A 14,414-nucleotide genomic window follows, 5' to 3' on the forward strand; every position below is an offset into this window, starting at 1 on the left:
TCTTGTTACAGGTAGTAGAGTCATGTGACTCCACCCCGTCAAGTCTGTAACGTAGCACAGCGTCTTAAAGGGACATGAACATCTTTAAAAAGGGGGACTGGAGGGTGTGTTCCAACTATAGAGGGATCACACTCCTCAGCCTCCCTGGAAAAGTCTATTCGGGGGTTCTGGAGAGGAGGGTCCGTTGGATAGTCGAACCTCGGATTCAGGAGGAATAGTGTGGTTTTCGTCCTGGTCGCGGAACAGTGGACCAGCTCTTCACCCTTAGCAGAGTCCTGGAGGGTGCATGGGAGTTTGCCCGACCGGTCTACATGTGTTTTGTGGACTTGGAAAAGGCATTCGACCGTGTCCTCGGGAATCCTGTGGGGGGTGCTCCGGGAGTATGGCGTACGGACCCCTGATAAGAGCTGTTCGGTCTCTGTACAACCGGTGTCAGAGCTTGGTCCGCATTGCCGGCAGTAAGTCGAGCCCGTTTCCAGTGAGAGTTGGACTCCGCCAGGGCTGCCTTTGTCACCGATTCTGTTCATAACTTTTATGGACAGAATTTCTAGGCGCAGCCAGGGTGTTGAAGGGGTCCGGTTTGGTGGACTCAGGATTGGGTCACTGCTTTTTGCAGATGATGTTGTCCTGTTTGCTTCATCAGGCCGTGATCTCCAGCTCTCTGGATCGGTTCGCAGCTGAGTGTGAAGCGGCTGGGATGAGAATCAGCACCTCCAAATCCGAGCATGGTCCTCAGCCGGAAAAGGGTGGAGTGCCCTCTCAGGGTTGGGGAAGAGATCCTGCCCCAAGTGGAGGAGTTCAAGTATCTCGGGGTCTTGTTCACGAGTGAGGGAAGAATGGAGCGTGAGATCGACAGGCGGATCGGTGCGGCATCCGCAGTGAAGCGGGCTCTACATCGGTCTGTCGTGGTGAAAAAGGAGCTGAACCGTAAGGCAAAGCTCTCAATTTACCAGTCGATCTACGCTCCTACCCTCACCTATGGTCATGAGCTATGGGTAGTGACCGAAAGAACGAGATCGCGAATACAAGCGGCTGAAATGAGTTTCCTCCGCAGGGTGTCTGGGCTTTCCCTTAAAGATAGGGTGAGAAGCTCAGTCATCCGGGAGGGCTCAGAGAGAGCCGCTGCTCCTCCGCATCGAGAGGAGTCAGATGAGGTGGCTCGGGCATCTGATCAGGATGCCTCCTGGACGCCTCCATGGTGAGGTGTTCGGGCACGCCCAACCGGGAGGAGGCCCGGGGAAGACCCAGGACACGCTGGAGGGACTATGTCTCCGGCTGGCCTGGGAACACCTTGGGATTCTCCGGAAGAGCTGGAAGAAGTGGCCGGGAGAGGGAAGTCTGGGCCTCTACTTGCTGCTGCCCCGCGACCCGACCTCGGATAAGCGGAAGAGGATGGATGGATGGATGGATGGATTATATATATATATATATATATATATATATATATATACCCGCATTTCGCAGCGGAGAAGTAGTGTGTTAAAGAAGTTATGAAAAAGAAAAGGGAACATTTTAAAAATAACGTAACATGATTGTCAATATACAGTAATTGTTTTGTGAGTGTTGCTGTCATCAAGGATTTGATCATCATTATTTCTTGCAATCAGCTTCGTATTTGGAGGATGTGTTTATTCAATGGTAGCTAAGACCCGCCACTTAAATGTTTCTTGCTACAGCAATTTTAACTTCGTTACAAAGTGATCTAAAGTCTCGTTTATACCTCGTGTCTTCTCAGTAAACTTGTATCTGGCGAATACCGTCATTTGCCGTAGGCATGACAAACGGCAGCGGGAGTGTGTCTATAAACTTAATATAAACTTACGGTTTACGCAGTGCTTTGTTTCCGCAGTAGCTGTACTTATGAATATGCTTGTATTTATGAATACGCTTGTATGCATCACTTGCTTCATAATCTTTTTCTGCCTTCTCAATTGTGAAATGGCGTTTTTTGTTCAGCGCTGTTTGGAGGTCTTCCTTGTTCTCTACGTACTTACGTAGGAGGCGTGATGATGTCACACGAAACTCCGCCCTCTACGGCCATCCAGCTCAACTCCATTACATTATATGGGGAAAAATAGCTTCCAGTTATGACCATTACTCGTAGAATTTCGAATTGAAACCTGTCTAACTTTTGTAAGTAAGCTGTAAGGAATGAACCTGCCAAATTTCAGCCTTCTACCTACACGGGAACTTGGAGAATTAGTGATGAGTCAGTGAGTGAGTCAGTCAGTCAGTGAGGGCTTTGCCTTTTATTAGTATAGCTTATACCATAGAATGCACAGGGTAATAGTAAACTAAATGTAAAAACATTGAATAACACTGAGAAAACCTTGAACAATAGAGAAAACTAACACTGGAATTGTTCACGCTATAGCGCTAAGAACTGCTCGCTAAAAACACTTTTTTTTAATGAATTTTAAGCACAGGGAAAAAATTAACATTTGAAAAATCCGTAATTTAATAAACCACCAAGAAAAGTAACACTGCAACAATGCATGCTACGAACCGATCGCTGTAAACAGAAATGAAAACAAAAACAAGCCCAGTGCATTCTTTAACTGCCTTTTCTACCTTATACGTCTAGCTCTCTCTCTCATGTGTGCATCTCTCTCTCTCTCGTGTGTGTGCGTCTCTCTCTCTCTCGCCTGTGTGTGTGTGTGTCTTGCTCTCTCTCGCTGCACAGGAAATGCACAAGGAGAGACTGAATACGTACAAACTTAAAGGGAAGCTGGCTTGTTCGTATACCAAGTGTGTGGTCGTTAACAGAGGCAAAAGTTTGGCGAACTTTTTGGTTGTAAACTGATTTGTACGTGAACCGAGACATTCGTCCACCTCTCAAGTATAATAAAGTACCCAGGATCTTTAACTTTTATGATATATCAGATTATTTAACATAGCCTCCTGCTGGCCTTTTTAACGGGCCCCCTATACAGTATAGGTAAAATTCCATTACAATGAACTGCCAGGGATCTAAAAAATATTTCATTGTAATGAAAATTTCTTAGTAATGCGATTCTGTTTTTGTCACTATAGTGCTTTCCTTAACTTGCGTCCAGGCATCCGCAATCATTTCAATAGTTTCTTTTGCGTTAATTTTAATCTCCTCCTGTGTACAAGTTATGCTGATGAGAATTTTTCTCAGCATTTCCTTGCGATAATACACTTTCAGTGTCTGAATGATGCCCAAATCCAATGGCTGAAGCACTGTCATGCAATTGGGTGGGAGGAATTCAACGAGAATATTATCTAAATGTGGAAGCATGTTGTGGGCAGCACTGTTATTAGTCAGAAGCCGAATCATTCTTTTCTTCTTCTTCTTAATATTGTGAAGTTTCTGAACTCAAAGGGGTGACACGCAGAAGTGTGTCCTGAAGCACGATTGCCGTGTCTGGGGAAGATTGTCCATTGCTGGGACAGGTCAATAGCAGGCTCACAGTGCTTCAGTGAAGCGCCACAGAAGCAAATCCTAAAAGATCGGGGTCGCACTATAAGTCCCTGTCTTGCACCCCAAAACAGGAACAGCACGGTTATTTATTGTATCAGATCTGCCACTCTCCTATACATAGACACAGCAGTCAGGCAGGGTTGTGGCTAGGTTAATGGCCAAGAACTGCTGTTCCCTGCATGTTTCTGTTTGGGGATCATTGTGCCCAACTGAGCGGTGACCACAGAACTAACTGCTCTGTGGATGACTCATTCAGGCATTTCAAGGTCTTTTGGGCACTTTGTTGTAATGAAAGTATCTGCTGAATGCATTTCGTAGTAACAAGATTTTTATAGATTCGTGTCATATGGGCAAACTGTTGGGACCATAAAAATACTTCACTGTAATTAAAATTTCATTGTAAAAAGATATTTGTTGTAAAAGAATTTTACCTGTATATCAAATTAAATTTAACCCAGTAACCTATAAATGTTTTTAGTTTATCTCCCCAACTATTCAAGAGAAGTTATAAATTATAAATCTTGTAGGACACCTAACTTGTTCACATAGGGAATACTTTCTAGTTCCTCCTAGCTCCCCCATGTGTACTTTATTTTTTGTTTTTATTTGAAAAACTTACAGTATTTACCACTTAACTCCCTAATTATTAGTTTTGTCCAACAGTAAAAATCTAAGATTTCCCATCATTGCCACTGATACTGAAGGGATGTAAAGTCTTATATAAAATAATCATTGCCAATAATAAGACTTTAACGGCAGATTTAGGGTGAGAGAGTTTCACAGATTGAGACACAAAACTCAATTAACATTTGCCAAGAGCTTCCTAACAAGATTTTGGAATAGTAAGAAAGGCACAGTCAGTGTTTAATCAGGGAAAATGACAGCCAAGGTGTTTACTGAATAAACTTCTGCTAGCTAAAAAAGATCTGCCCATGATCTCATTCTGAATGCTGTAGACATTTGAGCTTTGAGCATTCTACACAAGGGCACAGCAAATATTCTTTCTGATTCCCTTTAAACATAATATTCCTAAAGAATATCACTGAACTACACTTAGCTGCAGAGTTAATCGACTCCACAAAAAAAGAAAAGAAATAAATCAAAAGTTAAGAAATTAATAGTGTTCAAAGGCTTATTTTTATAAACCTGGAGGCAGATGATGCTGATATCTGAGTCACAGTAAATACATGTTAGTGAACTGCTATTACATTCACCCTGACACACAAAAGCAAAGTGGGCACAATTCCTACTGATTTTAAAACAACTGCTTAAAGCTTGTAAATGACATAGCAACTGTTAATTCCTTTTCTGAAAGTAACAAGAAAATAATACTAACAATCTTCAAGGCTGCCACATGAAGCAAAAATTATCCACTCTTAATATACGTGAATGAAGTAAATGTTAAAGCAGGTGTGCACATTTATTTTGTTTCTATCTTTTCAGTTAAAAGCATTCTATGGACACTGTGTAAAAATTAATATAAAGTATATTCAGAACAAATCTGTGAGTGTATACTAGGAATGTCAGATCAAATTTTATGCAGCATAATATTCATGATCATGTATACATGGCAGACAAAACAGTACTGTGTATATTAATTTATTGCCAGAAAATTAAGTTGTCTATGATTAAAAACCATAAAGTAACAAACGTAAATGCACAAAGAGGGGACGAAAAATTTAAAAATACATTGAAATATTATTTACATTTTATTTTACATTAAACTTCTGTGGACACACCACCTACAGGAGGAATAGGGGCCAGGTACAATGTGACCTGGGTGGCAATCGAAGGCCGAGGCCTTGGTGGACTGGAACCCAAACTGATTCTTAGGTCATGGAATGTCCCCTCCCTGTCTTGGAGAGAAAGGAACTGGAGCTGGTAAGTGAGGCAAAGAGCTACCAACTAGACATAGTTGGGCTCACATCCAACTAACTTTAGTTCTGGAACCAAACCCCTCAAAAGAGGAGACTCTACTATACTCTGGAGAAGCCCTAGAGGAAAGGCACTTGGTGGGAGTGGGCTTCTTGTGAGCAGTAAGGGTGGTCTTGGAACATCTGTGTGAGGCCCTTGTCCAGGACACTTTCAACTCCAACCTCTGGAAAAGCCTTATCCCGCGTCACAGGAGAGGCAGACTACATGGGAGTACAAAACACTATTGTTCAAAGCCTCCATTGTTGAAGCGGCTGCAAAGAGCAGCGGCCTGAAGGCTATAGGTGCCTCTCAAGGTGGCAACCTAAGCACCCAATGGTGGACACCAGAGGCGAGAGTTGATATCAGGCTATAAAAGGAGGCCTCCCATATATGGTTAGTGCAGGAGACTCCCAAAACAACAAAAAGGTACCATCAGGCCAAAAGGACGGAAGCCATGAGTGTCAGGAAAGCAAAAAACCCAGGTGTGGGAGGAGTTCTGAGAAACCATCGAAAGCGACGATTGATTGGGCTTCAAAGTGGTTCTGGCAAACCATCAGGCCACTCAGAACAGAAAGACAGGGATTCACTTAGGCTGTTCAAAGTAAGGTAGAGAAGTGCTGGCTCAAACTGAGCATGTTATCTGGAGGTGGAAGGAACAATTTGAGGAACTCCTGAACCCAATGAACACATCCTCTGTGGAGGAGACAAAGCCAGAAGCTGATGGGGGATCAATGCCCAATTCCCTGAGGGAGGTCACAGAGGTAGTTAAGAAATTCCACAGTGGCAATGCCCTGGGAGTGGATGAGATCCACCCAGAAATGATGAAAGGCTCTGGAGATTGTTGGGCTGTCATGTGTTTTAAATGTTGCATTGTCATCAGGAGCTGTACCGTGGTGGCAGCCCCCATTTTTAAAAGGGGGAACAGGAAGGTGTGCTCCATCTATCAGGGGATCACACTCTTTAGCTTTCCTGGAAAAGTTTATGGCAGGATGCTAGACAAGCGACTCCGCCTAGTCATGAAACCTCAAATCCAGGAGAAGCAATGGGGATTCTGTCCAGACTGTGGAACGATGGACACAATCTTTACCCTCATGAGGATTCTGGAGGGGCATGTGAGTATGCTCAATCGGTCTACATATGTTTTGTGGACTTAGAGAAGGTGTATGACCGTGTTCCTAACAGGCTTCTGTGGGTGGTGCTGGGGTCCCCAACAAGGGCTATTCAGTCCCTGTATAATCACAGTGAGAGCTATGTCTGCACACTCGGGAAAAACATCAGCATGATTTCCAATGGATGTGGGACTTCACCATTGCTGTGCTTTGTCTCCTGTCCTGTTTGTGATTTTCATGAACAACATATCAAGGAGCAGCTGGAGAAGGGGGTCCAGTTTGGTGGCTTTATAATCGTGTCACGGCTTTTTGCAGATTGTATGGTCCTGTTAGCTTCATTGGGCTGTGAACTCCAGCCATGTATTGGGACAGTTTATGACCAAGTGTGAAGCAGCAGGGATGAGGATCAGCACCTCCATATCTGAGGCCATGGTCCTCAGTAGGAGAAAGATGGATTGTCCATTCTGAGTGGGAGGTGAGTTAGTGTCTCAAGTGGAGGGGATTAAGTATCTCAAGGTCTTGTTCACGAAGGGAGGAGAAAAAGAATAGTGAGACTAATAGACAGATTTGGGCAGAGAGCACAGTTATCTTCACCAGTCTGAAGTGGTGAAGAATGAGCCGAGTCAGAAGATGAAGATCTCAATTTACCAGTCAATCAATGTCCCTACCGTCACCTATGATCATGAGATTTGGGTAATGACCAAAAGAATGAGATCGTGGGTAAATCTGCCAAAATGAGCTTTCTCCTCAGGGTCCTTACAGTCAGGATGAGAAATGCAGACATCCAGGAGAGGCTCAGAGTAGAGCCACTGACCCTCTGCATCAAGAGGTGCCAATTGAGGTGGTTCAGGTATCTGATATTGATGCCTTCTGGATGCCTCCATGTGAAGGTTTTATGGGCATGACCAGCTGGGAGGAGACTCCAGGGAAGACCCTAGGCTCACCTAGAGGATTATATCTTCCAGATGGCCTGGGAATGCCTTGAGTTCCCACAGTATGAGTTGGCAAGTGTGGCTGGAGAAAAGGATGTTTGAGCCTCACTGCCAAGAGTTTTGGATAAGCGATTAATAATTAATGAATAAATGAATGAAATAAAATTTTACACTAAATAAGGATGGACAGTTTTCATCAATAGCATAACTTCTGAGGACACAGATCTTGAAAGATTTGTGTCGCATACTGTATTTGTGTTTTGCCTTTGTATAAAGGTACAACTGCAATGCTTTACATAACTGGTTAGCAATGTGCATCCAATTCAAAAATGATATTCCTAAAGTCAATCATGCAGGAAACATATCCAGCATCTTATAAGGAGATGCACACATATGCACACAAAAACACTTCATTAAGGAAAGTACAGCTATACATGCATCTTCTATTATATACAGACATGGAAGCATTGCCTTCTGACAAAAAAGCCTTGAAATCTACGTATTTTTTCTGTGTCCTCACAAATACCCTCTATAGCCTACTGTAAATGTATAATTCAAGAATCTAGTATCATTTTAACTGCACTACATTATAAAGATATTATAATTGAAACAAAACTATATATATTGAATCATCCCGTGACCCTGTAGTTAGGATGTAGCGGGTTAGATAATGGATGGATGGATGTTACATATTAGCATTGAGTTTACTCTGATGTTTCATGATATACTCAGGTATTCATTTATATATGTGAAACATTAGTCTATTTATGCAAAGGAAGCAGTGAAAAATGTTTTCCTGTTGACAGTTTCTATGGATATTAGCTTTAAAAAGTACTGCACATCTGTTTCAGGCTTGAATGAAGGGCTCCTTGCGTCCTAATTCCACATTATAATTTAAGTTTTCAAAACAATACAAAATGAGAATAAAGTGTGAATTTTTACAGTTTCACTTTTTAATGTGAAATCATAATCATAGTGTACATACCAATGTGAGAACAAAGTAGTGAAAACATCTGTAATTTCAGAATCCTGAAACAATTTCAGAAGCTCCGGGTCCAATGACAAATGTGCCAGAAGTCGCAACTCCACGTGAGAAAAATCTAGAAAAATAAATACATTAAGTGATTTTGTCATACCATCCACATACAGTATTGCTGCATAAAGTGTTCTCTGGGACTACTGTTGTTAGTTTTTTAGATGGGAATTTCTTATAATAATCAGGAAACATTTATTTTTTGTTGGAAAAACAACAAAAAAATGTATTGGTGGTGGCAATGTTACATGGTACACAATGACTGCCATTATTTACAGAACTTTGCTCCACTGAATTTTTTTTTTTAACTAAACCAACAAAGACGACATTGAGTCTTTACATTTAATATACGGGATTCCAAACAAAGATTAGACGAAAGGATCAAACACTTTAATATACAGATCAATGAAACATTTGTTATATATAGCTGCTGATATTAAATTAAACAGTGGAAAACAATTTGTGTTGAAATTCTTTAAATCATAGTCAGAAAATCCAAAAACTCCAGCTGATCATTGACCTGGATTCCAGAATATCTGGAGGATGTACCCTTCATATGAGTACATGGGACTACTTGTTTTTTCCTTCTGAAATCGATATTTTTTTTTCCTTAAATTGACAAGACGGTAACATTACAATCTAATAATATCTGATTTCACACATTTTAAAAAATAATGTGATGATGTTGAAGATTTTCAAAATACAACCTGTTTAGTAGCAGATGAATCAGATATGATGCATTTATTTGAGTGAAAAGTTTATGATACAATGAAAAAAACAAGCTTGGGGGTCAACTACAGTATTGTCGCTTGTTCTTAAGGATAATGAAGAATTTAACCTCACTTGCTGTTTTCAATTGTCAAGTAAACTGAATAATCACTGAATTAGTTTAAAATGGACTCCACGTTCTATGAACTCCTCAGTCATAAGGCTGAGCTATATTACATAGAAACAAAATAAAAAAAAATACTAAAAAAGACAGTATCAATGATTTTATCACAGTACTTCATAGATATGAGTCATCCATTTGAGAAAATACAGGGAGAGAGAGATAGAGAGAGAGATACTCCCCTACCCAGCACACACACCCAAATGTGTTGAAAAACACCTTTAGATAGATAGGCGTTTCTCATTTCTTGTTTCACATCTAGATAGATAGATAGATAGATAGATAGATAGATAGATAGATAGATAGATAGATAGATAGATAGATAGATAGATAGATAGATACTTTATTAATCCCAAGGGGAAATTCACATAATCCAGCAGCAGTATACTGATACAAAGAAACAATATTAAATTAAATAGTAATAAAAATGAAAAAAATTAAAATAAAATTAATGTTAGCATTTACTCCACCGGGTGGAATTGAAGAGTCGCATAGTGTGGGGGAGGAACGATCTCCTCAGTCTGTCAGTGGAGCAGGACAGTGACAAAAGTCTGTCACTGAAGCTACTCCTCTGCCTGGAGATGACACTGTTCAGTGGATGCAGTGGATTATTCATGATTGACAGGAGTTTGCTTAATGCCCGTCGCTCTGCCACAGATGTTAAACTGTCCAACTTTAATCCTACAATAGAACCTGCCTTCTTAACAAGTTTGTCCAGGCATGAGGCATCTTTCATCTTTATGCTGCCACCCCAGCACACCACCGCGTAGAAGAGGGCACTCGCCACAACCGTCTGGTAGAACATCAGCAGCATCTTACTGCAGATGTTGAAGGATGCCAACCTTCTCAGAAAGTATAGTCTGCTATATGGACCTGCTTGTAGTCTGTGACACACCATGGCCATGTCTACATCTCCTTCACCCTCTTCTGCTATAGCTTCCTCCCCAGTATGTCCCTGAAGTGATTTGCCCCCTTGCTTACACCTTTGCTTATTTCGAAAATAAAAACAAATGATTTCTGTTTGCTTTGAGAGCATGATAATATGAAAAATGAGCCGTGAATGTTAAAGGTTTTAACTTGCATTATACATTAATGAATTAATTACAAAAGATAGCAAACTTAATCAATTCTCAACACAACATTATACATAGTTAGAATAAAGGGACAGCGGATTCACATTCTGAATGAAACAGATGTGGCTACACTTGTTCATCCAACCAACCGTTCATTTTCTAGCTAGCTTATTTGTATTTGCAACTACTGTACGAAAGTGACAAAATGAGTCGCTCCCACATGTTTATTCGAAAATAACGTTTATTTAGTGTTTTTCAAATATCAAAATTGGCCAGACATTTATATGACACAGCTCATAAAGTCTGAAAGCACAAGACAAATTAACCTATTAATATCTTGAATGCAGTAAAGGCATGCATAATCACTAAAACATATGGTTACTGTAGCAGGGCTACAATAGGCAAACATTAGCCAAAGCAATGTTTATTAATATAACAACTAAAATGTGAAAAACATTGTTAAAACATATCTTACACATATATATGATTAGCACAGGAGAGAATGGGATGTCATCTCCAGGTATAAGTTCTCTGATCAGATCAGTTTAATGGTCAAGTATGATCTCTTATGCGCAGCACTGTGCAACAAATACAAATGCTGTTTTACAGGAATTTTCAAATAAAGTATTCATCTTTAATTGATAAGTTTAATTTCAGTAGCCTCAGAGTTGGATTTAGGCATAAAAAAGGAAAGAGAATTTGAATTTTAAAGGATCAGGAGCTTATTGCATCTGAAATAATTTGACTTGCAAATTAAATATTATCCTTCAGTAAGAGTAATTATCCAGCTAAAGTCTACTCTATATGCAGATGCAAATATATATCTCAAAACTACAAATCCGACAGTTATTTTCTGAAATATTTGATGAAAAAGGTGTTTGTACAAAATCAGCTTTATAATTAAAATATCCTGAATAATCTTGGTTGAGAGCAGGCGCCGACAGCATGTTGCCACATCCATCACACAATGAACTACCTGGATTACGACATGAGTGCAGTGAGCGACAATTCAACACTACACTGGAACAGTGTGTGTGCATGTGTTTTGTTTTTTTTTTTTTAAATACTGTGAATTTTAAATGCCAATCTCTCCACCTTCTCCCAAGTTTTCCCTGGAAATTGGAGGACCTGCTTCCAGGGCTGGATGCAGATTAATGTCATACCCAGGATGAAGCAATTGTAGGTTAAGGGCCTTGCTCAAAGGCCCAATGGAGCAGAGTCACTTCTTGCATTTACAGGATTCAAACCGGCAACCTTCTGATTGCTGGCACAGATCCCTAGCCTCCACCACTCCACCCTAGAATAATCTTGGATATTCCAAAATTTTTGTGGTATTGATATTATAATATTTGAATATTTATTTTAATCATTGATTTTAAACAGTTTACTTTTTGTGTACTAAACAGAAAATCCAGTGAAAGAATGTATTACATAGACATGGTAAGATAAATAAGGTAGTCCATCATGATTATATATTATTACTGATAAGCATTATGCTGAAAGAAACAATACCAACCTACCTCCGACTTCTTTTTACATTGGGGTGAAATCACCCCACCACAAATGAAATTCAGCCCTTGAAGGCAACACCTAGAAATGGTGTAAATGGTGCAATAGGTCTTCTCTTCACTTCAAAAGCAACTCTCAAAAGAGAAAGCTGGAGCAAAAGGGGCATGTCCTTTGGCACCCTCTACCTCCCCTAGCTTTTCACAGATTTAAAAATTTTATAACTAGAAAACTGCTAAAAATGCTGTTATGCACTCTTTTAATATTCCTAAATATATGGAGACTGTAATGCGCTTGGCCAGGACACATACAGTGCATCCGGAAAGTATTCACAGCGCATCACTTTTTCCACATTATGTTATGTTACAGCCTTATTCCAAAATGGATTAAATTAATTTTTTTCCTCAGAATTCTACACACAACACCCCATAATGACAATGTGAAAAACGTTTACTTGAGGTTTTTGCAAATTTATTAAAAAAAAAAAAACCCTGAGAAATCACAAATACATAAGTATTCACAGCCTTTGCCATGAAGCTCAAAACTGAGCTCAGGTGCATCCTGTTTCCGCTGATCATCCTTGTTTCTGCAGCTGAATTGGAGTCCACCTATGGTAAATTCAGTTGATTGGACATGATTTGGAAAGGCACACATGTCTATATAAGGTCCCACAGTTGACAGTTTCATGTCAGAGCACAAACCAAGCATGAAGTCAAAGGAATTGGCTGTAAACCTCAGAGACAGAATTGTCTCGAGGCACAAATCTGGGGAAGGTTACAGAAAAATTTCTGCTGCTTTGAAGGTCCCAATGAGCACAGTGGCCTCCATCATCCATAAGCAGAAGAAGTTTCAAACCACCAGGACTCTTCCTAGAGCTGGCTGGCCATCTAAACTGAGCAATCGGGGGAGAAGGGCCTTAGTCAGGGAGGTGACCAAGAACCCGATGGTCACTCTGTCAAAGCTCCAGAGGTCCTCTGTGGAGAGAGGAGAACCTTCCAGAAGGACAACCATCTCTGCAGCAATCCAACAATCAGGCCTGTATGGTAGAGTGGCCAGACGGAAGCAAACTCCTTAGTAAAAGGCACATGGCAGCCCGCCTGGAGTTTGGCAAAAGGCACCTGAAAGACTCTCAGACCATGAGAAACAAAATTCTCTCGTCTGATGAGACAAAGATTGAACTCTTTGGTGTGAATGCCAGGCGTCACGTTTGGAGGAAACCAGGCACCGCTCATCACCAGGCCAATACTATCCCTACAGTAAAGTATGGTGGTGGCAGCATCATGCTGTGGGGATGTTATTCAGTGGCAGGTACAGGGAGACTAGTCAGGATAAAGGGAAAGATGACTGCAGCAATGTACAGAGACATCCTGGATGAAAACCTGCTCCAGAGCGCACTTGACCTCAGACTGGGGCAACCGTTTATCTTTCAGCACAACAACGACCCTAAGCACACAGCCAAGATATCAAAGGAGTGGCTTCAGGACAACTCTATGAATGTCCTTGAGTGGCCCAGCCAGAGCCCAGACTTGAATCCGATTGAACATCTCTGGAGAGATCTTAAAATAGCTGTGCACTGACGCTTCCCATCCAGCCTGATGGAGCTTGAGAGGTGCTGCAAAGAGGAATGGGTGAAACTGGCCAAGGATAGGTGTGCCAAGCTTGTGGCATCATATTCAAAAAGACTTGAGGCTGTAATTGCTGCCAAAGGTGCATCGGCAACGTATTGAGCAAAGGCTGTGAATACTTATGTATATGTGATTTCTACGTTTTTTTTATTTTTAATAAATTTGCAAAAACCTCAAGTAAACATTTTTCACATTGTCATTATGGGGTGTTGTGTGTAGAATTCTGAGGAAAAAAATTAATTTAATCCATTTTGGAATAAGGCTGTAACATAACAAAATGTGGAAAAGTGATGTGCTGTGAATACTTTCCGGATGCACTGTATAGTTTGGAGGAAAGCACTTATTGCTTAGTCTTGTTGTGTTATTAAACGTATTATCCTGTTGATTGTCATTTGCTTTCAAGCCCTTGATTTGCCTGTTCCAGACCTCGGACAGTGGGGAAAAAAGATTCACTAAAAGTATTATTTTAAGGCACAGGCTTCACACAACGTGCTATTTAAGGAAGGAATTGCTTTACTGCAGATCAGACTGACTGATTCTCATTAAAAAATATTTCCGGTCCATTTATTATTAAAACAATTTACTGTAATCATTTTCTACTTAAGATAATTTGAGAGAAGTGTTTTGCTAAAAACTCATGTTGAAAACTGGCTTTCAGCCTGAATTTTAAATGATACTTCCTGGCCAATCAGTAAAAGATGTTATATAATTCGGTACAATCAGTTAATTTTTATTATGTAGAAAAAGATATGAATTAAAATGATGAGCGTGCTCATTTGAAGATATCACAATGAATTCAATGCAATATTAACATAAAAAGTCCTTAACTTGCTTAGATATAAAATAACATGTTTGAACAGACTTAACGTGTACGAAGTGAATGAATGA

At 40.4% G+C, this 14,414-nt stretch overlaps 1 protein-coding gene across 1 annotated transcript in view; it reads right to left on the bottom strand.

Annotated features, from left to right (window-relative positions):
* The window catches only part of poln (polymerase (DNA directed) nu), a 323,190-nt gene that overhangs the window by 200,176 nt on the left and 108,600 nt on the right, over positions 1-14,414 (bottom strand). The window contains exon 6 of the mRNA XM_039751721.1: positions 8,386-8,500. Within this exon, the coding sequence (XP_039607655.1) occupies positions 8,386-8,500 (115 nt within the window). The remainder of the gene's footprint in view (positions 1-8,385; positions 8,501-14,414) is intronic.

The sequence above is a fragment of the Polypterus senegalus genome, chromosome 4 (genome assembly GCF_016835505.1).
Source record: "Polypterus senegalus isolate Bchr_013 chromosome 4, ASM1683550v1, whole genome shotgun sequence".
Classification (NCBI taxonomy): domain Eukaryota; kingdom Metazoa; phylum Chordata; class Cladistia; order Polypteriformes; family Polypteridae; genus Polypterus; species Polypterus senegalus.